The sequence below is a fragment of the Anguilla anguilla genome, chromosome 2 (assembly GCF_013347855.1).
Source record: "Anguilla anguilla isolate fAngAng1 chromosome 2, fAngAng1.pri, whole genome shotgun sequence".
Lineage (NCBI taxonomy): Eukaryota > Metazoa > Chordata > Actinopteri > Anguilliformes > Anguillidae > Anguilla > Anguilla anguilla.
In genome coordinates, this window is record NC_049202.1 from 13,780,125 (window position 1) to 13,806,386 (window position 26,262).

Sequence of the window (26,262 nt, forward strand, 5' to 3'; positions counted from 1 at the left end):
CTTTGCACTTTTCTCATTAGAAAAGCCATATTTTAAGTTTGAGTGTGAGAGCTGACTCATATAAACATCTTCTTATACAACTACAGCTCATGAGACAATACCGAAATTGCTCTTCTCTCTGTGCAGGGCAAGTCTATAAATTCATAAATGAAATACACGGCTGAAACAGGGCTAATCCCTTCTCCAGAAATACTGCAGTCACAGTGACTCTCATTCAGTGCCTGTTGTCACGTACGCCAACCTCTTCTGACAGAAATATGGAAATGAAAAAGCACCTTCTTGTTTTCCACAAACCATATTCAGATCTCCGAGGCTGTGTTTTACATCCGCTGAACAACCAAAATCTAGGCCACCTTGTACATAAGCTGTCTGCCTCATTATGAAATGCACAATGCGCAAAAAGACAAATACTGAAGAGAAATTAATATTAGCCCACTTCTCCTCTCTATTAATTTAGCTTCGCGAACCGCCAGAATCTCTGAATAATAACACTAGTCAAAAACAGCTAACATTTTCATTTCTAGTCTCCGGTTTGCAATTCAATCACACAAGGGCTATAACACAAAAGCCACCATTACCTGCGCATAACATGCACTCTGACTAATGGGCCACTTTGATACCACCCTTCCCCACTAGCAGGGAAAGGCTCCGGTCTACATCTATTGTGCTGTGATGGACAAGGCCTAACAAGGTCGAAACACAGACCTCATTCTGTGGCTTATCTGGGCTCAGTACTATTCTGATACGCTATCCCCCACCCCAATCTTTTAAATACCCCCTCTGCAGAGTCCCTATCTTCCTTGATAAACCAAAGAAACCCCTACATGGAGCCTGCCCGTCACAGAGGCGTCCCGCGAGCCCAAAACTTTATCACACCGTCAGTCGGAAAGAGATTACACTTCTCCCTCCCAGCAGAGATTTAATCATTGCCGAGGAACCTGCAGGGCTCCGTGTTTAAATGCCCCTCTCGATGCAGACGAGTCCCTGCGTTAGCCTATCTGCTGTGAGCCGCGCCGACGCGGCGCTACTCTGTCTCGGAGCTAATCGCTCGACAAAAGAAAAACAGCACGACTCGGAATTCAAATCAACCAAATGCTCTCTGCCTCCGGTCCAGCCGTGCTAAAACACAACGATTACGGAACGCGGGCATCTCTTGAGGGCAGAGATGAATTTTCTTTTTCTTTTCTTTCTCTCTTTTTTTTTTTTTACAGACGTAAGACAAATTAGGGTAATTACCAGTCAGCTTGTTAACCCCCTGCTGTTCTGAAAGTGGCCTCGCCCTCGTAGCACAAGGGTTAATGTTGGTATCGAAAACGGCGTTGTAAGCTTGATTACTCGGCTTATCCATTCTGTTATGGGCAGTTATGGTGTCGGCAATTAATTATTAGCCTGTTAGTGTCGTTGAAGTGCGCAGTTGCCGCAAACAAGAACACATGTCTAAAACAGCGTTCTCACGCATTAATTTACAGGAGAAACAAATCAATGACCCTGTGAACGCACATGATTAATGAGTAAAATTCTCTAATGCGGAGAAAACTAACCCAAAGGTCGGAAAAATGAAAGAAAGCGTAGAAAAGAAAGAGTAATAAGAGAGAGGCGACTCTTGAAAAACACGGCGGAGGAACACAAAATGGTCCGAGGACAGATACGGGGAAGGGAGAAATTGCATTTCAATCTTTGTTATTTGAAATCTAACAGCCCCTGCACCTCAGGACTAGAGAAAAATAGGACATGCCGGCAGGAGACAGGGACTGAAAGGGAGAGAGATTGAGACAGAGATAAGAGAGAGGGGATAGAGGTGAAAAAATGCAACAGATCTGTGGAGATATAATAGCCTAACGCTCAGGCTCCTGGCTCTACAGGTGTCACTGACACTCATATTTACTCAGATGACAGCATGCTGGGCTGATGTTGCACGCATCAAACAAACAGATTACATGCCTTCGATGATAATCTGTTCATACTGGGAGAAATTAAGTCGCTTGTATTAATTTCTTTGCAGAGATACTAGTTGGAGCTAGCATTAGCCAGCACGGTAATAATGAACAAGAACGTCACTGAGTGCATGTGACATGCCATTAGCTGTCCTTCGTTTCATTACTTCCAATAAATAAACTCCACATGAGGCAAACAGTGATGCCTTGTGTGTGGAACTAATGGCCATGGGCCTGTGGATCTTAATGGCTATAATGTGATACAATGGGTTTATAATTCAACTCAGGATGCCTGGTGATTAAATCTTCATTTCTACTGGACTGCCTTTGCTGCGTTGCACTTTCTTGTAAATCATATTATTTTTATGCTCATTGACGTCACCGGCAGAGAGAAAAATGAAGATATAAATAAACAATAACAACAATGATGACGATAACAAAAGAAATCAATCAAAACAACACAGAGCCCGTACAATGTAGAACAAAGGACCACACATATCTTGCTGTAATCTGTCAAGAACAAAGTAATAGAAAATGGTCCACTCAAAAGGCTCTATTTTGGTGATAACACCTGTGCAAATGCATCTCGCAAGTGGAATTACTAATTTCGTCTGGAGAAAACTGAGTATTTTTCACTTGCTCCGGTTTTGTGGACAGCAGTAAACCCATTTGCGTCAGCATTGATTGGGCAGCACGGTAGAGGTACGTGAAACAGTGCAGAAAAAAAATTGATAGCATTATGAATGCGCACATATGAATACATGAACACATAACACAGATGCAATCAATACTTTATACCAATTTGACGATTCGAAATGCAAGCTGTGTTCAGTTATGCAGTCCAATGGCATCTGTTTTGGCCTTGCACCTGTATGGAGCGATGCCAAAGCACAAGCTCCTCGAATGAGAGACACAGCAAAAGTGGGAGTGCACCTCCACACCCGTAGAATGGTGTAAAACACACGTTTGCTCAGTGTGTGTAGATGCACTGGCTCTTGCAATGCTAATTTTTTAACTGCCACTACAGTCAAATAGATTGCATAATGGAACGCAGTATGGGGCGGCTCTACAGGGAGCACATTTACAGGCAGCGCGGTTCCTTCCAGGAGTTTTCTGCGAAACATGGGTTCCCCGGGGTCCTGGGTGTTATCGACTGCACGCATTCGCAGTCGTGTGAATCACCAGATAGATCATGATATCATTTATAGGGAATCATAAGGGGGTCCACTCTATCAATATCCAAGTGGTTTATGATGCAGGGGTGGCACACGCGGCTACCCACAACTATTTTATCTTAGCCAACTTCCTGTAGCAATTGTGTGTGTGTGTGTGTGTGCATTTTATGCATTTTATATATTTGGACCAGTCCAGTGGTACATTACTATACAGCTCTCAGAAAGTCAGTACATTGTCACACACAACATAATCATTTGCCATGGATGTGAGCTAGAACTCACGGAGGACACATTACATGCCCTAATTTGCCAATAACTTACTTTATGATTACGTTTGACAATTGCACCTTTATTGCAAAAATTAGGCCCAAATGTTTCTTCCTGGATGTGTTTCAATTACACGTCAAGGAAAAATAACACTTAAAAATGAATGTTAATATTTTGTAGGTGTGATGGCATCCTTTCAAATGTTTCCTCTGTGTAGGTACAATGAAACCAAGAAATGGTCTGATGATTTGCAAGGTACACCCCCTCCCCCCATAATATACTGGGACCTGCTCTTCAGCAACTTGGAGATTAGTTATTCTGACAGCGCATCACTGAACGGTTTTCCCAGTTTAGCAAATTCTGCATACCTCAATCTTATTTACCAAGACTACTGCATCACCCAGTCAACATATTGTAATGATCAGTAAATCTGTGCAAGATTGATCCAGTAAGAGGAAGGCTGAAGCAACAGGCCTGATTTATTAAATGGGGGACACATCCAACGTCTAGCAAGCTGGTCTAGTGATATTCCGGTACTACAGTTTATTTGAAAGAGAGGAACCACAATTGAATATATTTCACATATATAATTGTATGTATCACATTTTGAAACCTGGAAAGTAACCTTATTCCTTCTATTAGAGTTAGAGACTTGTTAGAAGAAAAAAATGTTTTGTAGTACTAATATATTTCCTAAACTGGTTTTCCTCATTTCATAACCACATACTGGAACAGACCTTTATGGAGCATTGTTGTGTTCTACCAACTGTTGACAAATTATATTTTTAAACTAACAAAAAAATGGTAATAATATAAAACATGGATATTATTATGTAGGCCATTCTTTCTGTTAAGGTATTGTTCTGGCATGCAGATTCGCTGAACAGTCTAGGCTCAAATCCAGACTGTCTGAAAAAATAGTCACTAGATAATGCAGTTCACCAAGGGATCCCTTGTTTTTAGATTCTGTGCTATGCCGCAATGGGCTTCCTTTGCATTTTATTTCTCCAGTTTATCATTTGATCAAATCTCTTTCCTACAACTAAAAAATTATATCAAATGCTTTCTCCAACCACTCACACTTGCTTTCAGTTGAAGGCAACAACTCTTGACCCAAAGAGTAACCATAATTTCCAAAAAAAAATATGTTTTTGAACTACTGAAAAAAGGACAGGTTCAAAGGGTAATGTGCAAGTTATAAAACAACATCACATTCTAAAGGTAAAAGTGGCATTTGTGAGATTATACGTACACAGATTTATTTGTATCTGCAAAGCACACATTTCCTACTTATCAATGTATTGTCTGTCCACAAACATTAGTTTTCATTGTTCTTTTAATCTTTGGAAAACCATTACATATAGGACATTTTAATTTACAACAATTGTATTTGGATTTGGTAGGAGAAAATATATCAATTGTGTTTGTGTGCTTGTGTGTGTGTCTAGGTGCATATGTGTGTGTGTGTGTGTGTGTGTGAATTTTACGTTTATGTTATACATGACTTATTTATTGTTTCATTAAAGGTTAGCATGCGTTATGCTACATTTGTGAAGTTTCATGGTGCTGTCTAAACAGGTAAGAGTATAATGCTGGAAGGGTAGCTTTCATAACAAAGGCTTCTAGGAAACAAATGGAACAAGAGTTTCCTGTCTGTGATATCTTCACATGCAGTGAACCTCTGGGATTCATTTCGCCTGCAGTGTGCCAGCAGGAGCCTACAACAAAATCTGCAAAAAGGTGCCATTCAGGGTGCTGAGCCGAACTGACACGGGAGCAGACACGAGAGCACGTCAAACCTGCCACCTGCCTGCGCAGGGCTCATAGTGCCACAGTGTGTTTGGCAGATAACTTTCCCTCCGATTGGTTGAACCTGCTGAAAAAGAGAGAACAGGGCGGTCACTCACCCTCTTGACGTCTTTTCCGAAGGTCTCGCTGTAGCTGGTTCCCAGGATCTCGAACTGCACGTGCGAATTGGAGCCGTTTTCCCGGAAGTCCATTGTGCCCGTGAGCCCGGTGATGCGGCCCTGAGGGGGAGAGAGCCGCGTTTTTCATCGTAATACATCAGCTAACAAGCCGCCATGTGAAAGCCCATGTCCCCTCACGCCAGTTTTCGCACGTATTTAGAAACCCATTAGTTCAGTTCGAGGGAAAAATAATGTCCTCTAAAAAACGGAATGAATTAGCAATATCAAATTCACGTGGGCCCGAGATGAGAGGATCTGTGGCGAACTTGGGCTGACCGAGTGAATCTCTCCGCCAGCAGCTGTCACTCGCGCGCCCTACGGGACAGATTACATCCTTTTCCTCCACAGTCTGCGGCTCGTGGAACTTTAAAAGAGCATGAAATTGAACAGCGCATACTGGCGTGTCTCGCTGCTTCTGAGAGATCCGGAGACATCAATTTCCTGTGATGAAAAAACGGGCTTTGGGGACAGTGAAGTTCTGCTAGGAAAATAAAAAAATAAAAAAAGCCGTACGAGAGTCACCACTGACAGACCTGCCATAATGCACAGACCCTTGTGATCCACAGCTGCCTGGTTTCCTGGAGCAATATAAGAGCAACGCTACTGGCAGAAGAAAAAATGAAAAACAAATAAATAAAAGAAATACTTGTCAGACACCGCTGTTTTTTGGGTTGTAGGAATCTTACTTTGAAGAGGTCTCTGAATTGTGGAATGATTTTAAATGTAGCCGTTACCTATAAGGATAAAAGTCAAGCCAATGCCCCTGTAATGTGCATTTTAATGCATAGAAATGTGTTACGCTTTCTGTGCTTTTCAAGCTGAGTGTATAGCACATGCCGTGCACGAGCGTAGTTCAGGGCGATGTACATTATCTGAGCATCGCCTGAGGCAGGGTTTTCAACCCTGATCCTGGAGGTCCGCAGGGTCTACTGGTTTTTTATTTCAGCTTAAAATCAGCAAGCAGTTCAAACCCAAGAAAGCAGCTGAGGCAAGCAACACGTGTAATAAACTCTGTTAATTTATAAATTAAGTTCTGAGTAACAACAAAAACCAGCAGACCCGGTGGTCATTAAGGACCAGGACTGAGAATCCTTGACCTAAGGGAAGGTCCAGTATTATCTTTATATACATAAAAAACATTAACTCTTGTGCTGTCTTCATATTTTGAAAGCACCCCATGTCCAAAGGATCAAAATTTTAATTAAAAAAAGAAAATGTACAAAACACACATCATAATAAATCTTTTTGCTGCAATACTGTAGATGTGTGGTGCTTAAATTTGATTATGATTTCTGAACTGCAGGATCAAAAAAGACACATAAGACAATCTTTGTACCCTGATAGTGTACTGATTTTATAAAAATATGAAAAAGGAAAGGCAAAAATTTCATGCTTAAATATTAAATGAAACCATGATGAAATTTCAGGGGTGTTTGCTGGGGTTGAACTCAGGATAGGGTCATTGTTGACCCTGAAGACAACAGGAGGGTTAATCAAATACATACATTTTATTAAAATACCTATACATGATGCTTTTTCATACAAGTCTAACCTTCTGGATGGTCTCTAGCATAGACCAGCCTCCATTCCAGGGCTTGGTGGACTTTCTTATGCAATTGAGACTGGCCATGCTGTGCCACTTCCTGTCTTCTAACTTCCTGTAGAAGGCGTTGGCGAGCATCAGAACGCTGTCATACAGGTATAAGTTGGACACCTGAATAAAAGCAGGAATAAAATACAGAAGGAAGGAAAGATCAGATCACAGGCTATCAGAAATAAATAAAAAAAAAACCCTAAACAAAACTCTTGAAGAAATAACACCCCCGCATGTGGCATATTTGTTCTTTAAAAAACAATGAGTAGACCAAAAAGCTACTGTGCAGTTTTGACTGGAGATTCTGGCTCATGGCTAGTGGTCAACTGGTAGACGAGTTGACTATATAGGCTGATCAGCAGGTGAACAACTGCTTGACTAGCAAAAAGTGTTGAAAACACAGCTTAAACCAGCCATGCATCCCACTTGCTTTTTTGTACAGTTTTCTGTTTGTTAGTGTGCACACGTCCTGTCTGATGAGGCAGGCAGTACATAAGCAGGCTAAAACACTTTGAGATGCCATTCATTATATGAAGTAAATTGTCAGGGTGCACTGAGGTCAGCATATTGACAAACAGCAAGCGTAATGGACACGCTCTTAATACATTTTGGCGCTGGCATACGAAGGAGAGTGGTGCTGCAGAAGTGTACACGGTGAGACTCCAGTGACCTTCTGCAAGCTGTTTGTGCTCAGGGGGCTGAGCCACATTGGATCTAATCAGGAACGGGGAGGAAAGGAAAAGAGATTTTGTCCTGAATCCTGATGCTGAGCACAGCAATCCTCATGAACGGAACACAAAGACTTGTAAGAACTGAGCAGAAACCAGATTCACTACTCCACTGAATGAAATACATGCATGGCCTCACATCATGGTCCCAGCTGTAGTTTAGTGTGTTCAAAACCTGAAGCCAACATTAAATTATTGCTCTGCCAAGATGATGTTACGCCAACAGCAAAAAGCTGATAAAATATATTGCGGTAGTTAATAAGGAAACACAAATATTACTATCCTGCCACTTCAATTTGAAACGCATCTTTTGTTAATTTGAAATGATTATACAATACAAAAAAAAAGAATAAATAAAAAATGCAGTTCAGTGCAAAAGCTTTGATAATTTCCGCCAATTTGGATGAAACAGCCAAAACCGGCATCCCTGGTTTTGGTCCCGAAATGAAAGGTTTGTGAGAAAAGCCTTGGACGAAAGCAGAGCCCATGCTCTCTTCCAAAAATAGTCCTGACAAAGGCAGCAGGCCACACTTTGTCACATTATTAATCAACCTCTGGTGTGCATGCCTTTATATGATGCCAACTCTGTTCAGCCAAAGAGTAGTGCCATTCTCCCCTCCCACTGCTACAGAGTTCTGATGTTATGCACCGACTGCTACAAACACCTTAAAACTGAAGGTATAAAATTAGAAAATGTATTTCGTGATAAAGCAGTTGTAAGGCGGGTAGGGCTGTTGCACGGCCTTCTGGTGTCTAAAACAAAACATAACTCTCCTTTAGCATCTCAGCATTGGTACTACTGTGGGTTTTTGCAACAGTATATTAAAATGGCTCCCGATTTTCTTGCAATTCAGCCCATACCATCCATTCACAGAACACGACAGATGGCAAAGACTTCAGTCTGAGGCCGGAAACTGTGGCATGATCCTTCTGCTTGCATAAGGAGCATAAATGCCAACAATTTATACTTTTGGCCTCTTGTGATCAGTGATGCAGTAGTTTGACTACAGTATCATTTTCATGAATTCTGTTATCATTTTCATTTTTCTAAAGAATAGTTTTTTGTTATTATTATTTGTATTTGACAATGTGGTTATTGTTTATTCAAAAATCATTATCTTAATGATGTCATACTTTTTATCAACTTTTTTGTTTTAACTTTTTGAACATCAAGTTGAAAAGTGTTCAAGCATAGTTCAAGTTCAAAAATGTCATAATCCTCTTCATTACCACCCATTGTATAGTCCATTAGTGCACTGTTCCCACCAGGCATGATCTAACCTGCTCTGTACTTTTCCAGGATACAGACCTGTACAGTTTAGTCAGGTAAAAAATGCCCTTCACACTCATTAAATCATTTTAATTGTGGCAGCATTCAAGCAGATTAGGTTAGGTGAATCATTTTGGTTTGGGTGTCACAAAATTGTCTCCGAGAACAAGAAAAAAAAGGCAAATTACTACACAGGACTATGCATCATAATTAGTTCAGTCACAAGTAGGTCTAATCCCGCAGACTGCTGTACTGGGTCCTGGAGAGGGCTGGAGCTTCAAGGACATTCTACCGCTCTTTGAGGCTAAGCAGTGCTGACTCGGCATCTCCTGTCTGGCGTATGTGACAAATAATTGGGGCAGAGAGACAGGACATAGAGTGCCTTCGGCCACTATGCTCACACTGTGATATACATCTGTCCATCACTGCTGGCTCACTAACCATGTCATAAACCTTTTTCTCTTTATGTTGATGAAGTCATTCCTATTTTTTTTTAAATGTATTTACTTTTTTTGCAATGGCCTCCCAAGCAGCCATTATGCATTTCTAGTTATTCAGACTGTCCAAAGTGCTTTAGAATAATGAATGCACCTCACATGATATGCAGTCTCATTTACATATTGGTTTCACAGAAAACTGTATAAAATTCAATGAGAAATTTATCATATTACTGACTATTGCAAAAGGGTGAAAAAATGAGTTTTTATACTCATTTTTAGATACATGGTTCATTCTTGGGTTTATGTTTTGTTGAAACAGAAAAATTAATTCAATAGTAGCTGACAAGTTCACAGCCCCTGGACACCCTTGGTTTTGCATGTAATGAAGGTGATTTAACATCAGAAAGCATTTAACCCTCTTTTGCATACATTATTAAAGGGTAAAAACCCTGGGGCTTTGACGGACGATGGGCCATCTGCTCTTACATGCGGAGGAAAAGTTCAGGTTGGTTCAAGGAGCTTTTGGATGTATAGCCGCAAGCCTTCTGTGTAAGTATGCGATGTCACAGGGCATCATCACACAGTGTGAGAACTTTGATTTTTGTCCGTAGACTGAGATGACTTATCAAAGGTACTAAAAATGCTGACCACCCATACAGAATGTCCCCACAGTGCAGCAATTCTCCATAAACACCTTAACTTTTTTTATGTGTTAATTCATTTGACTTTGTTGTTGACTAATGTTAACCGAATTCAGGCTGGTGTTGTGCCGTTGGCCCAGCCTGAAGCGTAAGTATACAGTGTCTTACTGACCTCCAGGGATTGCAGGTACCCTTCTTGTGGGTCACAAAGCAGGGAGGAGATGCGGTGGTTGTTCCTCATGCAGCGCACGTTGCTGTCCTTCCACAGGGGGAAGATCTGCCGTATGATTGTCATCCGTCCCAAAGCGCTGTGCACCAGCTCGAGGATCTCCGTATCGCTGATCTCCTGCAGAGGCACGGAGCAGGCAGAGAAGGATCAATGATGCTGCATGACATGGCGAGCTAGACCATGGTTGTGCCAGGCCTTACTCCTACTCTTTCTACTATTTCTACTATTTTTCTACTATTTCAAACCACTTATGGCTGTGAAAATCTTGGGTACTGTGTTCTCACAGTGGTTGTCGCGGAAAATTATTAAAGTTTCAACTCATTCAGAGGACCTGCATCATCAGCCACTGTGACTGTAGGGGGGTCTTTGTAGCAGTACACTTAAGCAGTCTAGTCTAGGATGACATCAACTACTCCCTGTCCTGTACCGGCCTTGGCAGAAAAAAATTACAAGATGCAGCACATCTAATAAACAGAGATTTCTTTAGAGCACATTGGAATCAGGAATGTTGAAGAACTAGAGAAGTTGCAAATCTTATGACAAATACAGCAGGAGGTGCCAATAGTGCTTAAAAAACTTGGGGAGATCATATGTAAACATTTGTTACGAGGAAAGGCTTAAAACATTTAATTCTATTCAAAATCTATTCAGACTCTGTAAAATGAGACAGAGGGGGATTTGTGAGGGCTGTGCATTTTAAAAAGGGAACAGGAAAGTGAATATAAAAGATTTGCAGGGCTGTTCTGTCGGCATATGAGGAACTTATTTGAGGGTATATTGCTCACTGATATCAGGGATAGTTTTTTTTATACTGAGGGTTTGTGTGTGTGTGTGTGTGTGTGTGTGTGGAAGAGCTTGCCAGGTCACATAGTTGAATCATGTACTTGGGTTGGACAGGCTTGGTGCACTGCTAAGGACTCTCTAGAAAGCAGGAAAAAGGCAATTATGTATTCTCATACATCTTATTGTAAAAGTTATTTTAACCGTGCCTGTATAAACAGATAAACAACATGATCTTTCAAACACTTGTTCCACTTTCCCCTTTAAGAAATGCACCACTCTTTTCTATTGTGCAGCTATAACCATAGTCTAGGAACCAGACCTGTGTTATGTTAACACAGTAACATTAGCCTATATCAGATTACCAATTTGCCACATTACCATTATTGGTGCTGGGCCGGCCTAAATAGCAACAAGCTTGGGGCAACATAGCTCAGGAGGTAAGATCGATTGTCTGGCAGCCGGAGGGTTGCCAGTTCGATCCCCTGCCCTCAGTATGTTGAAGTGTCCCTGAGCAAGACACCTAACCCCGAATTGCTCGCAACGAGTTGATTGGTACCTTGCATGGCAGCCTTTCACTGTTGGTGTGTGAGTGTATGGGTGAACGAGAGGCATCGATTGTAAAGTGCTTTGGATAAAAGCGCTATATGCATGCAGTCCATTTACCATTTACAAGCTAACTGGCTATGGCTAGAGGTGCTAAGTTCTATAACTGCTTTTCTTCCACAGCCATTGGTGCAAAGAAAACTGAAAAAAATAATAAAATAAAAATGAGATAAATGTTGAAGGAAGAGAGTACCACATCAGTGTCATTGATCATAGGAAGGAGACTTGTAAAAAAAAAAGTCCTATCAGAGTCATTTTATTTCAGTCTTGGACAGCAGATGAAGTCCAGGCAGTAGCCTGGATAAGGGCAGACGCCAGCATTTAATGTGATTGAAGATAATGCGATAGAAATGCAATGATGCTGCACTGGGTCTGCCAGATTGGGCTCCAGCTCATGCTAGTCCACTCTGCTGTGGAAAAGAAGTATTAATTATGCCGCAGGGTATCAATTGGCCCTCCAAAACTTGTATAAGCCAATCTCCACTAAGAGAAGTTCCAAGCTTTTATTCTGAAGGCCTGATATCAAGGCGGGAGTCATTTTGTTTTTGCAAAAACATTTTGCTTATTAAAGCCATATGTCCAACAATGCTGTTCTTGCAGTATGTTTAGCTGTCTAGATAATTCAGGGTTGATGTGAACTCTGCCATGTTCCCACAGCAGACATTCTTAAAAGTTAGTGATATTAGCATGGTACAAATTTTAGAACGTATCTCCACAATAATTTTGAATATTTAAAAAAATTATTTTTAATCATGTCTTGGTGTTTTAATTTTGGACTATATTTTAAAAACAAGGAAAAATACAATATAAAGATCAACCTTTAATAAAGTATTATCTAATAAGTATTATCTTGTTGCATAAACACTGTGGACACACTATGGGCATTCTGAAGGATCAGTGTGAGTTTTTAAGTGATACTAAACTTTTAAATCAACTTAAAAACAGACAAAATATTTCAACAGCATGAAATGAGAAATTAGTTTACCTACACTCTTCTTACTAGGAACTCTCAACATGCAAAATTAAAACATAAACCTTGGTAGAAAACATTACCTTTCAAAAGTATGTATCTATGAATTATGAATTATCTTCAGCATTAAACATTAGACTTGAAGCATCTCCAGAGTAAATATGTCATCATCACTTTAATTTATGGACCTACGCATGATTGATATGTTCTTAAACTTTTGTCCAGTGGGCCATCCATCTCCTGATTCTGTCTAAGTCATTAACACGTACGAGAGCATTAATACATGCCTACCTACATATGAACGCGTGTCCGTTACTTTTTTTTCTGTGAGTTCCTTCTTCTCTGTCCATCGGTCCTGTACTTTTATTGAGGTACACACTTTTGCCTGCTTGTATTGAAGCCAAAACATAGTATTCCTCGATAACACTCAAGGTCTAGAGCAGCTGTCTTAGGAGTCCGAAGGATGCCCTGACTTTGTTCCACAACAAAATCGCACTGTGTTAAACTTTAGCTGCAAGCTGTAAAAAGCATTAGCCACTGGAGTGACAGGAGGGGGTCTCAAAAGGCATCTCACCAGCAGACTCCACCTCTCCTTGGTGAATGCACCACTGATCTGGAGCACCCTTCACTGCGCAGACCTACAAACAGTCTCCACAGCATATCCCATTGAAAGTACACTAAATTAATTAAAGGAGTCTGTCCAATAGATAGATTATTCATCCTCAAAATGTCATTAAGTCAATTTTTTTTTCTAAATTAAATATGAGGGGCTTTTCAGGAACAGTGAAAAGTAAGTTCATTGGGTGCTCGATTTGTTTTACTGTTTTGGAAAAACAGCTTGATCAGAAAATTATATCTGCCCTGCTGTATTCGACTGTGTTCGATGTGTCAAGGTGAACATTTGTTTCCCATTAAAGCCCACTGAAAGCTTCATGCATTAATCCCCTCCCTGGTGATGGAGAAACCAGGAGATCTGTGTTCTCACTAAAAGCCTGACAATGTTTTCTGGGTTCTGCAGGAGTGGTTACATCTCCTCCAATTTTACATCTCAGTGAGTCCATCATCTCCTTGTGAGCAGGGGGCCTTGTGGCTGCAGAACATGTCCATCTGGACAGGACATGGGCAAATGCACAGTGCATGTATATATAGATAGGACTGGTGGCGAGGTGATGTGTCCTGGCAGTGTTCAGAGGTTAGTTGGAAACTGGACTGGGATGTTGTTAGGTTCTGATTGTAAGTGCTGCATTTACACGGGGTTCCTTCATCAAGGTATTCAATGATATCAATCTGCCACACTGCTTTAACCCCTCACAGGTTCAGACCGATGCACAGAATTGAGTGGGTGGCCAATATAGTGGATTTCACGGATATGAGTAACATTAGAATATCTGCTAAAGAAGGTGAATATAACAACTGAAGCTTAAATAAGGCTGATTTGTTCCCTTGACTAGAGACCTTGGTTAGAGGTGTTTAGCTCAAAGGGCTAATGACATCTTTTGTGCAGCGGACAAAGGCTCTGGTTCAAAAGCTGCAGCAGACCTACACACACTATACTCATTATACAGACTACCTGTGCTTCAATGGCCAAAAAATAGTTAATCTCTATCTTAAACACCTAATACATTGCACAGGAAACCATGTGCCGCACACGGTGTACCCCTGCCCTGTATTTTGTCTCAAGGCCATCAAATCCTTTAGAGTAGGCATAGGTATCTCGCCTCACACATGGTCATTGGCCAACATGAAAGTGGTCTGAGAGACAATGTTCTCTCAGTAAAGTCTCTTGTCCTTCCTTTGTTTCTTAGAAATTAAATGTACATTGAGCAAGCAATGTCAGTGTGTTATAAGGATCCATAAGAGATCCATGAATATGCATAAAGCTTAAACATACTGTGATCCTGGTGAAGGAAGAATACTAAAATATATAAATGCAATTGAAGTCTCTTTTAGACAAGAGTCTCTGAAATTCAGTTTTATGATTTTTTTTCATCCCCAACTTTAATTTCTGCATTTTATTTGTGAAAGCTGACATTTAAAAAAAACACAGCATAACTCGTTTTAATCCATATTCTTTTATCTATTCTTTTTGACTGATGTTCACTCAAATTAAAGTCAAGTTCAACCTCTTTTGAAGTGCCGCTCAATCATCCTATGAACAATTTCAATCCTTTCTTTTTCACTTAAAGTTTTTGAAGTGGGAATAACAGCAACCAAAGCCAACAGCGCCTGAGGAATGGAACAAAGTAGTGGGTGTATTCTCAGGAAACATGACTGACTGGTGGCAACACACACAGAACCCAGATTGCGTGCACTATACTGTACATGAATATGGAGTCTTGCGGGCAGGGCCTAGTGGTGTGTGGAAGACTGTGTACACTAAAGGGATCATATGTGTATGTGTGTCTGTTTGTCAGCAGTTAAAGTTGTTCTGCTCACCCGTTAAATAAAGATGTCTAGCTTAAGAACTAGGAGAATATGTACATGGCTGGATCAATGTAGAGTGTGATTAGTATATAGTTTTGATGTAAAATGCAGAGTATATAGTCAGACAGCTTGCTGTTAGTTTTTTTCCCCCCAGAGAAAGCACACACTGGTGTGCTGTTAATTCTCTCGACGATGCATGCAATAAAGAACACCTTATCACAGGGGTCCTGCTAAGCTCAGCGTGGACAATTTCCTCCACAGGAGGTATCAGTGAAATGGTTAAGGTTGATGATTTTACAAACATATATTAATATAAATGTAATATATTTCATGATTTTAATCAAATGAATGGCTCAACAATCTTACATTATATATTTACAGTATGAACATTTCTCTTTTTTCACTTCTTAGCCATAGGTTCTTTATATTGTGGGTACAGTATACCACAGCTTCTGAAGAGATGACAACGGCTAATAATCAACATGGTGTCTATGAACGATATTTGTTTCCTTTTTCATTTGTGTGCCTGCTGCACTATGGTACTGCAGCACACTGTTGGTGTACTCATTATGCTGTGACTTGTCAAATATTAAGGGGGGAGGAGATTAGCTCACTGTTAATTCAATCCCACTGACTCCTTCAATTAGACCTATTATGAATGAGCAGGTCATTCTAGCATAATGGGCGAGCGGAATATGTTTGCCTTCTGGAAAACAACGCTGGCAGAAAACAGCGCTAGGCTTGGAAGAGGAGAAATTGGGAACTGTGTAAATATTTAATTACACTCTGACAGGGTTCTGTTCTGATTTAACGAGGAGCCAACATCTGAAACTATAAGACATGTGCTAATACTTGACAATAACATATTTCTTTTTTTCTTTTGCTACAGTGGGGAGCTGATGGGCAGGAGGGAGTAGGTGAGTAGGCTCTGAAATAAAGGTCACGTCTTCAGAAGGAGTGTGAAAAGACTTGACAGTGTCTTGACAGTACAAATCGAGGCAACCGAGCGAAGAGTATTGCAATAATCAACATGTAACTTTAAATTGTTATGTTCAATTTATTTATAGCTTTGCTCCTTAGACTCTCTGAATTTGTAAGCCACATATGCTGCAGAGAGTCTGTTCATAATACCTTCAGATGATTACACAATCTAGAATTTAAAAAAAAAAATTTTGTAATGAAGTTGTAATTGACTAATACAACTAACACAATCTTATGAACAGATCTTGACTTCGAAGTCTGGACAAAATAAATAATTCTCTCAACAACTTGTATGCAATGTATTAGACAAAGAAAACAATCAAAACAAAGGTATCTTCATTTCAATTACGAAACAATGATAACAACTAGGGAGGTATTTACTGCAGCTTGTGTAAAAGCCTCCATTGTGATCCTCTGTAGGTGGGGAAGTATGCAGAACACAACTGTTGTACCTCTGTAGGATTCAGAATGGGATTTTAAACTCCTGTGATCTGGTTGCCAATATTGTTCACACCTGTGTTTTGACACTAACATTAATGGCATATCAATGGGCACATGATCTTTTGGCTTGGGGCATGGTTGACCATTACCACGGCCACAGAAGGAAAGTTACACCATCTCCATGCATAATTATTCATGCTTCTTCAGGAAATTTTAGAAGCACAAAACCAAATACTGGCACTTTTAGGTATGGCATGGGTTTCCTCGAACATAGCCATAGTTGACTTAGTATTGTTGCATACTGTGAGGCCATATTTAAAGGCAGTTTGATGGACTGATAAGCCATCCTATCCTCATTAGCACAAGTACTTTACAAATACACAAACAAATCATTTTGTTCAGTGTGCTCAATCACACGTTACTAATAAAATAACAAATATCCCCAACCAGCCAATACATGTATGCACGGGACAGTTGTACATGAGATAAAAAAATCTATTCTTACAGCAAAATTGGAAAATGGCAAGCTGCTCCCCTGCTTACCGCCAGTCAGCAAGGCACATACATATAGATGCAAATCAGTAAAATTACAGTCGAGCTCCAAAACGACTGGCAGGAAAATTGATCTTTTCAAAGGCAGAATGCACTGTAATGCGAGGGCCATTTCACTCAGAAGGGTTTTTATCTAAATGATTTAAAACAAGCAGAAAGGAGAATCTCCGCCTAATGCCATCAGGCTTCTGCTCAGTCATTGGACGCCGGGGCACAGCCTGTGGTACGCCGAGTGCGCTGAGTGCATCGCAAGGTGCTCTTGAGCCCGAACATCCCCGCGCACGTGTATCCGCAGAACACGCTGCGTATCCATGAACATCAGGACATCAAGTCGCTATTGTAGCCTCTATCTCCAGATCGCTCTGAACCGCAGAGGATGTGTGCCATTGCAATGCAGACAAGGGCACAGGGTTCAGCACAGAAATGGCCACTTTTTAATAGAATCTATAGGACCACTGGATAAGATAAGGACTGATTTTATGCTGTGAATGGATGCTATGAGCACAAAGGATCAGATATTTTTGAAGAGAACAGTCTAGACCAAAGACGAAGCAGCAAGTTTGTGTGTCTGTCAGAGAGAGAGAGAGAGAGAGAAAGAGAGGGGGAGAAGAAGGGGACAACATGGGGGTCTGCAGAGAAACAGCAGTTTACTGACAGCAGGCTTCCCTCACCTCATTTACGAACACCCAATGGCTGTCCTTAGAGGCCAGGTTGGTTTCAACAGCCTGCAGAGAGAGAGAGAGAGAGAGAGGGGGAGAGAGAGCAAGAGAGAGAGAGAGAGATTAATTAGAAAAATGAAGAAAAATATGTGCACAATAAAAATAGCGGTGTTTTTGAAAGGCACTGCATGGAACCAAAAACAAGGAGAGATGTTTTTGGTGGAAGATAAAGATATTTCCTCAAACATACATGAGAGTTCTGTTCTGCGCATAGAACAGAACACACTCTGTGATGTACATACTGTAGGAGCAGAAGCAGGCTGGTGGCGGATATTGAGTTGTTCGCATGGCCACAGAGTTAGCACACCTGTCAGCTATTGTAGTTCCTGTCACCTAGCCTCTTCTTCCAGCATCACACACACACACACACACACACAAAAAAAATCTCCCCCTCCCCATACCACATCATGCCATAAAACGCACGCAGCTGGGCAGTCGCCATGGTGACTGACATACTGCCATCATTCCACAACGACAGGGTGCCTGAAAGGAAAATGACGGACTGCTGAGTAAATCCTTGTGCAACCTTTCCAGATACCATTTTTCCGAATTGTCAAATATGACATATGTCCTCACAGAATTACAGAACGATGGGGGAGAAAAAGTATTTTTGATATGCATTCTTCACTTGTATTGCCAGTCTGATGAGCCCCATTTGCAGGATCTAGTCTCCAGCAAATCAGGTAAAACATCAGCTTTGAAGATCAAGAACCAGCAGCACATGCATGAATAATGGGCTTTTACAGTATCAAAACTGATCATTTCCTGGAGCTGAAATGTTTTCTGTGGAGCAGTTATTATATTATTATCATTTTACTTTTGCATGAATTATGCACCGCATAAAATCTTAATATAAAAATGAATTTTATTGGACTGAGGAAAAAAGAAAATAGGTCGTATAAGAACAAATACTAATAAAGACACAAATAATTGTAACAGATGCAAAGTTAGTGACCCGCACAGTTTATACTGACAAAGGATCATTACCCTGGATGATGTGCCTAGGATAGTTAATCCAGCCATATGTTCCCCAGTTCACTGTCACCCTTTCCATAGAATGTTCTTGCACATGTAGATACCAGTACATGTTGGTTTTTGAGGTGAACATTCTGTCACATCATTTTCATTTTTAGTACTCCTGCATATTCATTATTTTTTGACATGACTCCATATCTCTTTCTCCCTGAAATGACCTTCCAATCATTAGCAATCATTAGCATCCTTCAGGAGGGCCACTCAGTACTACATTGGTGCTACATAGAAGAAGGAAAACAAGCCAGCATGCATGTATATCATAAAGACGGAAGAGCCCCAATCTTCCATAATATCTGCGTTCTAATGAAGAAAAAGTGAATCATAATAATCATCATAGATAACGTGCTGCCATATTTTAATGTGAAAATACACTTATGGGAACTTAAAAAAAACAACTTTTGTTTGACTATATGACATGGACGTGTGAAAGTGACAGTGTTTTCTGTGTAGTTACTAAACTAGGCTATTATTTATTCTGTGTGACCTACACACTCTTTATTTTCTTACTTTTTGCAGTAATAGTAAGCTGACGGATGTCTTAGCACAGGATGTGCTGTGGATGTTCTTGAACCAGTAATACCGGCTTTGTTCACATGACTGACAGTGCAGAGCATTTCCATAAATGTTACTTGGTCTTGAACTGAAGCATTTCTGGAGCATTTTTCTGGAATGCTGGCTCACTCATTCACATGAATCCCCTGAACAGTAAAATTCTGGAACATTGCTGGGTAGGGCTGCATGTGTGAAAAAGGGCTTTTTCCGTCCCAGTCATCAAATGCAATGAATGACTTACAAATATTGAAAGGATTACTGTACCAATGTGGACCCATACTGTAGCATGTATTTCCATTTGCTGTTTTAAATTATTATTCTCTGGCTCTTGATAAGTATTCCCTCATTCATTCAAACCTCACAAGACATTACAGCAAAATCAAATCGTGTCTGAATAGATTCAAATATGTAAAGATGACAAGACTGGGATAAAAGTGGAGGACGTGTCAATCAAGCAAATGCAGAGAAAAATTATTCCTCCTTAAAAGGAGCTTTTTTCAATACGCACAGAATTCAGTGATTTCTGTCCAAAATGTAACTAATGCAATGGCACTCACACATTATAATCAAGTCCTAGTAATTTCATGTGGCCTAGATATCCATCAGTGAAAAACTCTCCCCCATAATCCCTCTAGGTCTGATCACTTCTTGATTTGATGTGAAATACTACTGGGTATTATTGTAACATATTCTAACATTCAGCTGAATACCTAACTACACTACAGTTTCAAAAAACTGATGAGTGTATATCTACGTTATGAAACCTCAATACTTTCTAGTCATCTATGGCTGTAGAGAATAGATTTGGTTTAAAGACAGAAACTAATACATAGAGAAGGTAATTCAATAATTTTAAATTGAAACACTGTGTTATGTATTTTAAGTGTTTGTAGTATTTGTTGTGAATTAATTGCTCTTAAGAAATGATTTATATTTGAATAATTTGAAAATACTTTCTGGTGCACCATTTGAAGCAAATCAAATAATTAATTCATTTATTATTTCAAATACACACATATCTAATATTTAAAACATTTTGAAATACTTCATTCAAATACTTTTCAAATACTATTTCAAATAAATTCCAAATACTTTCATCTAATAGAGTGCCCAAGATTGCAGCAGCTTTTACAAAAATGTTTATCAATGTGTAGCCTCCACACATTTATCCATGGGGCTAGTCCCACAGGTGCAAAGCACCTGCCATGCCTTAAACTACCACTGCAGACCGGCTAACTGTGAGTGAGCAAGTGACACCTTTGATCCATGAGGTGTGTCTCACCGAAAAACACCCTGGAGTCAAAAATGGCCTTACATGGGCATTGGAGGGATTAAGGTACCAAGAATATTTGCAATACATTCATGAAATGCAAAACTAAGTAACTGTACATACTTTGTTTCAAATATTTGCTACACAGTTGCATTCAAATAAGTCAGATAATCCAAATAACTGTATAATAAAATATTTGAACAGTTTGGGGAAGGCCCTTTCCTGTTTCAGAATGCCAATGCCCCTGGTCACACAGCAAGGCCCATATAGAAATGGTTTTGTCGAGAACGGTGCGGAAGAACTTGACTGGCCTGCACAGAGCCCTGGCCTCAACCCCATCCGACACCTTTGGGGTCAACTGGACAGACATACCAGCACATCACCTGTCCTGCTACTTAGACCTTCACCACGGCTGCCTCGTTTGTAAGAAATGATGCTAGCGCTTAGAACAGGTTGGCACGGCTGGGCACCACTTGGGCAGCGGTAAATGGACTGCAATTTGATGCACCTGCCAGGGTTATCCAGGGGAAATGGCCAGAGCGGTGAGAGCCCCAGAGGACCTGGCGGCCATTAACTAGCTGGAGAATATGGGCACACGTGGTCCAGCGGGAGAAAAACAGCTGCTTTTAACGATGAGGCAACCTTAATTACTGAAGCTTGGTCTCCTGGATACAGAAACGGCTCTAAACTGCCATTATGAGTGAAGCCCACAATCAAAATAAAATAAAAAAAATAAGTCTGTTTTTTCCCTGTCAAATAAAGCTCAGGCAAAGATTATTTTTTTCTCGCTGTAGCATCAGTGATGCTTCAAAATTAAGACTAAGTTCAATGCTGTTTTGTTGTGACAGCTCATTCTGCTACGGAAAGGGGAAATAGGGCCACCCCAACAGAATACTATCCAGCTAAAATCGGGCCTCAGAAAGTGTGTTGCATTTTTAATACTTACTTAGTCCAATGCTTTATGTGGAAATGTCAGCATTTTAATGACATGCATTTACTAAATTATAAGCTATTTCCAGCTAGATTCAGCCTGACCGATTCAGTTGTTGTTGACGGAAATAAATGAAAGTTTCCCAGACACAGAAAATAATCATGTTTTCTATTAAAAAAGAATTAAACTTTTTTTTAAAGATAACAGCATAAGTGTGAGTCAAATTATAAGGCAAGGAAATCACTGTTACAATAATACAAGTGTTCAGTTCTTCAAGGTACATATTTTAAATTATTCATGCTTGTTCACTACTAATTGATTTATGATGGATTTTACCGTATCCAAAGGCATTTTGACATAATGCATTGAATTTTATTTATTCAGTTATTTATTTATTTTTGGTTTATGCATTCCTTTTATCCCTTACACAAACAGCATAATATGGCTGGAAAACAAAATGTGGCTCCTTTGATGTGCCACATCATTTTTAATGTAAAATTGCCTCTTCATATAATTGCAATAATTAAATCATGAATAGTATCATTAATTTAAATGGCAAAGTACTGTGACACAGGGTTTGCAATACATGCACTGACCAGTGTATTACCACTTTAAAGTTGTATTTACCTGTAATCATTTTGGGCAGAAAATTAGTGGCATAATTATACAAATATCCTGACTTAATTAACATCTGAAAGTCAACAATTTTCTGGGCAATCACATAAACATACACTGAACCTAGAGATCTTACACTCAATCATTTTAGTTAATTAGGACATTACACTGATTTAAATATGCATCTAATCGCAGTCATAATAGTATCCATGCGATATACTAAAGAAGAACAAGAAACCTGGGTCAGATTCATTCAGAACAAGGACCCAAGTTATTTAATATAATCACAGTGATTGCTTTGTCATCAAAATGGATAAATGATTGAAAACAAGGAAGCATTTTATTGAAATAAAGAGTAAACAACAGTTTACCATGTTCTATCAGAAATGTGGAAAGAAGAGTGAAAACAAATTAGACAGATATTCTCTTTATTAAGAAAATGGCATCAAAACATAGGCCTAACTTTCTGCTTCAGAAATGTACTCTATTCTGTTTTTCTAACTATGCGTTTTTTTTTTACTTTGATGATGACTGAGATGGCTTATGCTTTGAATAGCTAGTGCCTGACAACATTTGTCATGCAGATGGAGAAAGAACATACATATATATATATATAGCAGCAAGAGAAGGAGGGCCACCTCAAATTCACAGCTTTGAATCATCCCTGGAAAGACAGTGTACGCCTTTAGCAAACTGCATTATTCACACGGCAAGATGGCCCTTCCATGGTTTGCACAGCATCTGTACTTCAAACTTTATTGAAATGTTATAGAAACGTGGTCATCTCGGGACAGACGCTCTCCTTCAGTTTGGATGCTCTGTCTATTTCCCTGGTTTGGTTTTTGTTGGAGGTCACCAGAAGAGGGCTTAGGAGTTCTGCTTGCAGGCTGTGTGTGTGGGTGTGTGCTGTAGATGTGAAAGCAACAGAGCTGGACTGACCGGTCTAAAGGTGCCAGGAATACAGCCCTTATTCAGCTGAAAAGTGAACACTGCACAAAAATCAGCAAAAGGGTCAGAATGCCCCCAACTTGGCATGCATCCTGCACTACGGTTTATGAAAGATTCAAGGGAAATGGGTAGAGAAAAGGTTCATCTTTTTTGTGTACATGTGACAAAGCTAGTGGCCGATGAATATGGCCATGTCAGGCAGGGAATGTATTTAAACCCTGTTTTAGTTCCAATGGCAATCAACACTACCAATGATAACATTTACTTGTAAAATGTATACTGTGAATATACATTCACAGGAACTGGACTTAGGTCATAGGTTTGATTCCCGGGTTGGACACTACTGTTGTACCCTTGAGCAAGGTACCTAACCTGCATTGCTTCAGTACACATTCAGCTGTATAAATTGACGCAATGTAAATGCTATGTAAAAAGCCATGTAAAAAAAAGTTAGGATAAAAGTGTCTGCTAAATGCCTGTAATGGAATGTAAATGCAGTTACATCAATGCAATAACAGGTCAGTAAAATACCAATAATTTGAATATATATATATATATATATATATATAGTGAACAAAGCTGTATAGTTTATGCTCAAACTCAAAGCTAATTATATTAATACAGTATACTTTTTTATTCTTCTCTCCATGATGCAATTTATCTGAATTCAGGAAAATCTGTTCTTTTCATTTGATAATGTAAATAAGCTCACACTGGCTCTGTGTATATCCCTTAATACAGGCAACACCACATTAAGATTGATACTCTCGTGGTTGCAAGTGATGTATAAAAAAACCAATATCCCAAGTTAAGGTTGAAGGCACTTTACCCGGAACATTTTAATACACAGAGGAACAAAATCCACTTTTGCCAAGTATGTGTGGAGCTCTTCTCAGAAGCAATAAGACAACATATTATCATTAAAGTAATACAACTCATAAATTAGCATTGTATGCATGATGATGTCATTGTGCAACTATTGTCAGCAAAAGTTTCAATCCCAGCATTACTGGAAACTATGATCAGAATATGGTGAGTAATCAGGATACAAATTAAATGAGAATAAATGCGTACAATGGATAGAGGACAAGTGTTCTCACAAGATTTAAAACTTAATTTTTAAAATGAAATGGGATTTAAATAAAATTAAGTACTTGGGAATCGCAATTCCCATAATCTGGATTTATTATATGAACATAACTATCAAGCATTAGAACATAAAATAAGACCAAAATTAAATAGATTAAGAACAATACCAGATTCAATAATTAGAAGAATATATGCCACAAACATATTGATCCTGCCAGTTTTTATTTTTATTTCAGGCATTATCAATCCCTATTCTGATGAATAGTTTCAGTTGTTGGAATGGAATTATTCCAGAAAACAAAGGATGTCATTATATGATGCTAGCGATTTTTCAGTTTCTTTTGGTCTACTTTAAATTTGGTCTGGTAATACTCTCTGAGATGTTACACATTATACATACATTTTTTAGAAACTTACTGGTTTAACTTTGTGCCATCTTTTTTGTGAAATACATACACCCACACACTTTTTTCATGTCAAACATATTTAAAAAACCCAAGAGTTCCATTAAAATGCATATTTATATGTGCTCTTGAACAGAAAATAAAGTCACTTTTCTGTTTGCATTAAAAATATTCATATTGTAACCTGCACATTTAATCAAGCATCAAGTCTTTCCTCGTTACTGTGCAAGCCATGCTAATTGCTTTTGCCATTCTACATTCAAATGATATGAATTGTCTTCCATTTAAACACATTTAGAAATACAGTATGATAAGCCATTCAGAATGATGGTATGATTTTCAGTTCATAAACACCAATCAGGTCATATATTAAGTGTATTCTATACTGCAGAACTGAAATGCACTGCAAGCTCCAAAAGATTACACACGCTCCAGAAATGAGCAATAAATAAATAAATAAATGTTTGGCATTATCTAACTGCCTTTATCGAGAAAAAAAAAACTATCCTTCCAACCAAAAGGTTAGAGGGAAGGAAAAGCAGTGGTTTTAAAAATGTTTGCTTTTATAAATTGAGAAAAGTTCCCTGCTTGTATGTGTTTAACAAATTGGAATAACATTAGCATCCCTTAAAAGCAATTACATTATGTAAACTGCCTGCTTACAGTGCACAGCCTATGACTCATGTTGATATGCTTACCCTTTTTTATCAGTCTTATAGAGTCCAACCTGACATTTTCCAATGAATGCCACAAATAAATAAATAAACACATACCCGTTTTTAATATGTCTTTAATATATTAATTAACTCATTTGTAATGTAACATATTGATGACTTATTGGTCATATCCTTGTGCTGTGTTTATATTTAGCCTTATCTCATTTCTGTTTTTGATATCACTGAGAGATTTACCTGAATACGTGTGCTCCACCTGTTTAATATCGTTTTATTGTTTTTTATCATGAGATCTTTGGATGTTTTCATTCTGTATAATTAAAAAGAGTTCTTATAGCAGTTTCAAAATTTTTTTTTTTTGTAAGGGCAAGAAGAGCCTTAATTACTGGATTGCTGTTGATTAGGTTGGTACTCCATTGCATACTAATTCTCTTTCTAATAATAATAATAATAATAATAATAATAATAATAACGAGAAGAGCTGAAGATGATGATGATGACCATGAAGATGACAATCATTTCTGTAACAATTCACTACTTGGGTATAAGCACACAAATTTCCCTTTGATAAACATACCAACAAGCCAGCATATTTCTATTTCATAGAGGTACTAATATTACATTCTAGTCAGAGAGAGTTGCATGATACTGTGTTCAAGTTTACAGATCTGCAGCTTATGGTTATTGGGGCAATAATCAAATTATCTGCAGCGCGCAGAGTTTCCTGAATAGTTTTCTGCTTATATTACAATGTATCTTTTTATTTTTACAACTATAAACTGATGCGATATATATCATGTGAATATCAAGTTTAATGGTTTTATTTTAGGCCTTACTGTGATGGCTTTTGCCAGTTAATGAGTACATCAGAAAAGGCCAGTGCTAGACTTACAAGGGCTATCCAATTATAATACGGCAGACACGCGTCATTTTGAGACGCATTATAATACGAACAAAAACCGCTCCACAAGAGTGTCGGAACACCACGTGCAGCGGTTCTGACACGTGAGTAAACCTGGTTATTCA

The 26,262-nt window shown here is 39.1% G+C and overlaps 1 protein-coding gene across 4 annotated transcripts in view; it reads right to left on the reverse strand.

Annotated features, from left to right (window-relative positions):
* grid1b (glutamate receptor, ionotropic, delta 1b) overlaps positions 1 to 26,262 on the reverse strand; it is a 296,008-nt gene that overhangs the window by 46,890 nt on the left and 222,856 nt on the right. For all 4 annotated transcript variants that reach the window (XM_035407428.1, XM_035407427.1, XM_035407429.1 and 1 more), the window contains 4 exons: positions 17,671 to 17,724; positions 10,189 to 10,362; positions 6,896 to 7,057; positions 5,284 to 5,403 (listed from right to left, as the gene is read on the reverse strand). In XM_035407428.1, coding sequence (XP_035263319.1) covers positions 5,284 to 5,403; positions 6,896 to 7,057; positions 10,189 to 10,362; positions 17,671 to 17,724 — 510 coding nt within the window. The remainder of the gene's footprint in view (positions 1 to 5,283; positions 5,404 to 6,895; positions 7,058 to 10,188; positions 10,363 to 17,670; positions 17,725 to 26,262) is intronic.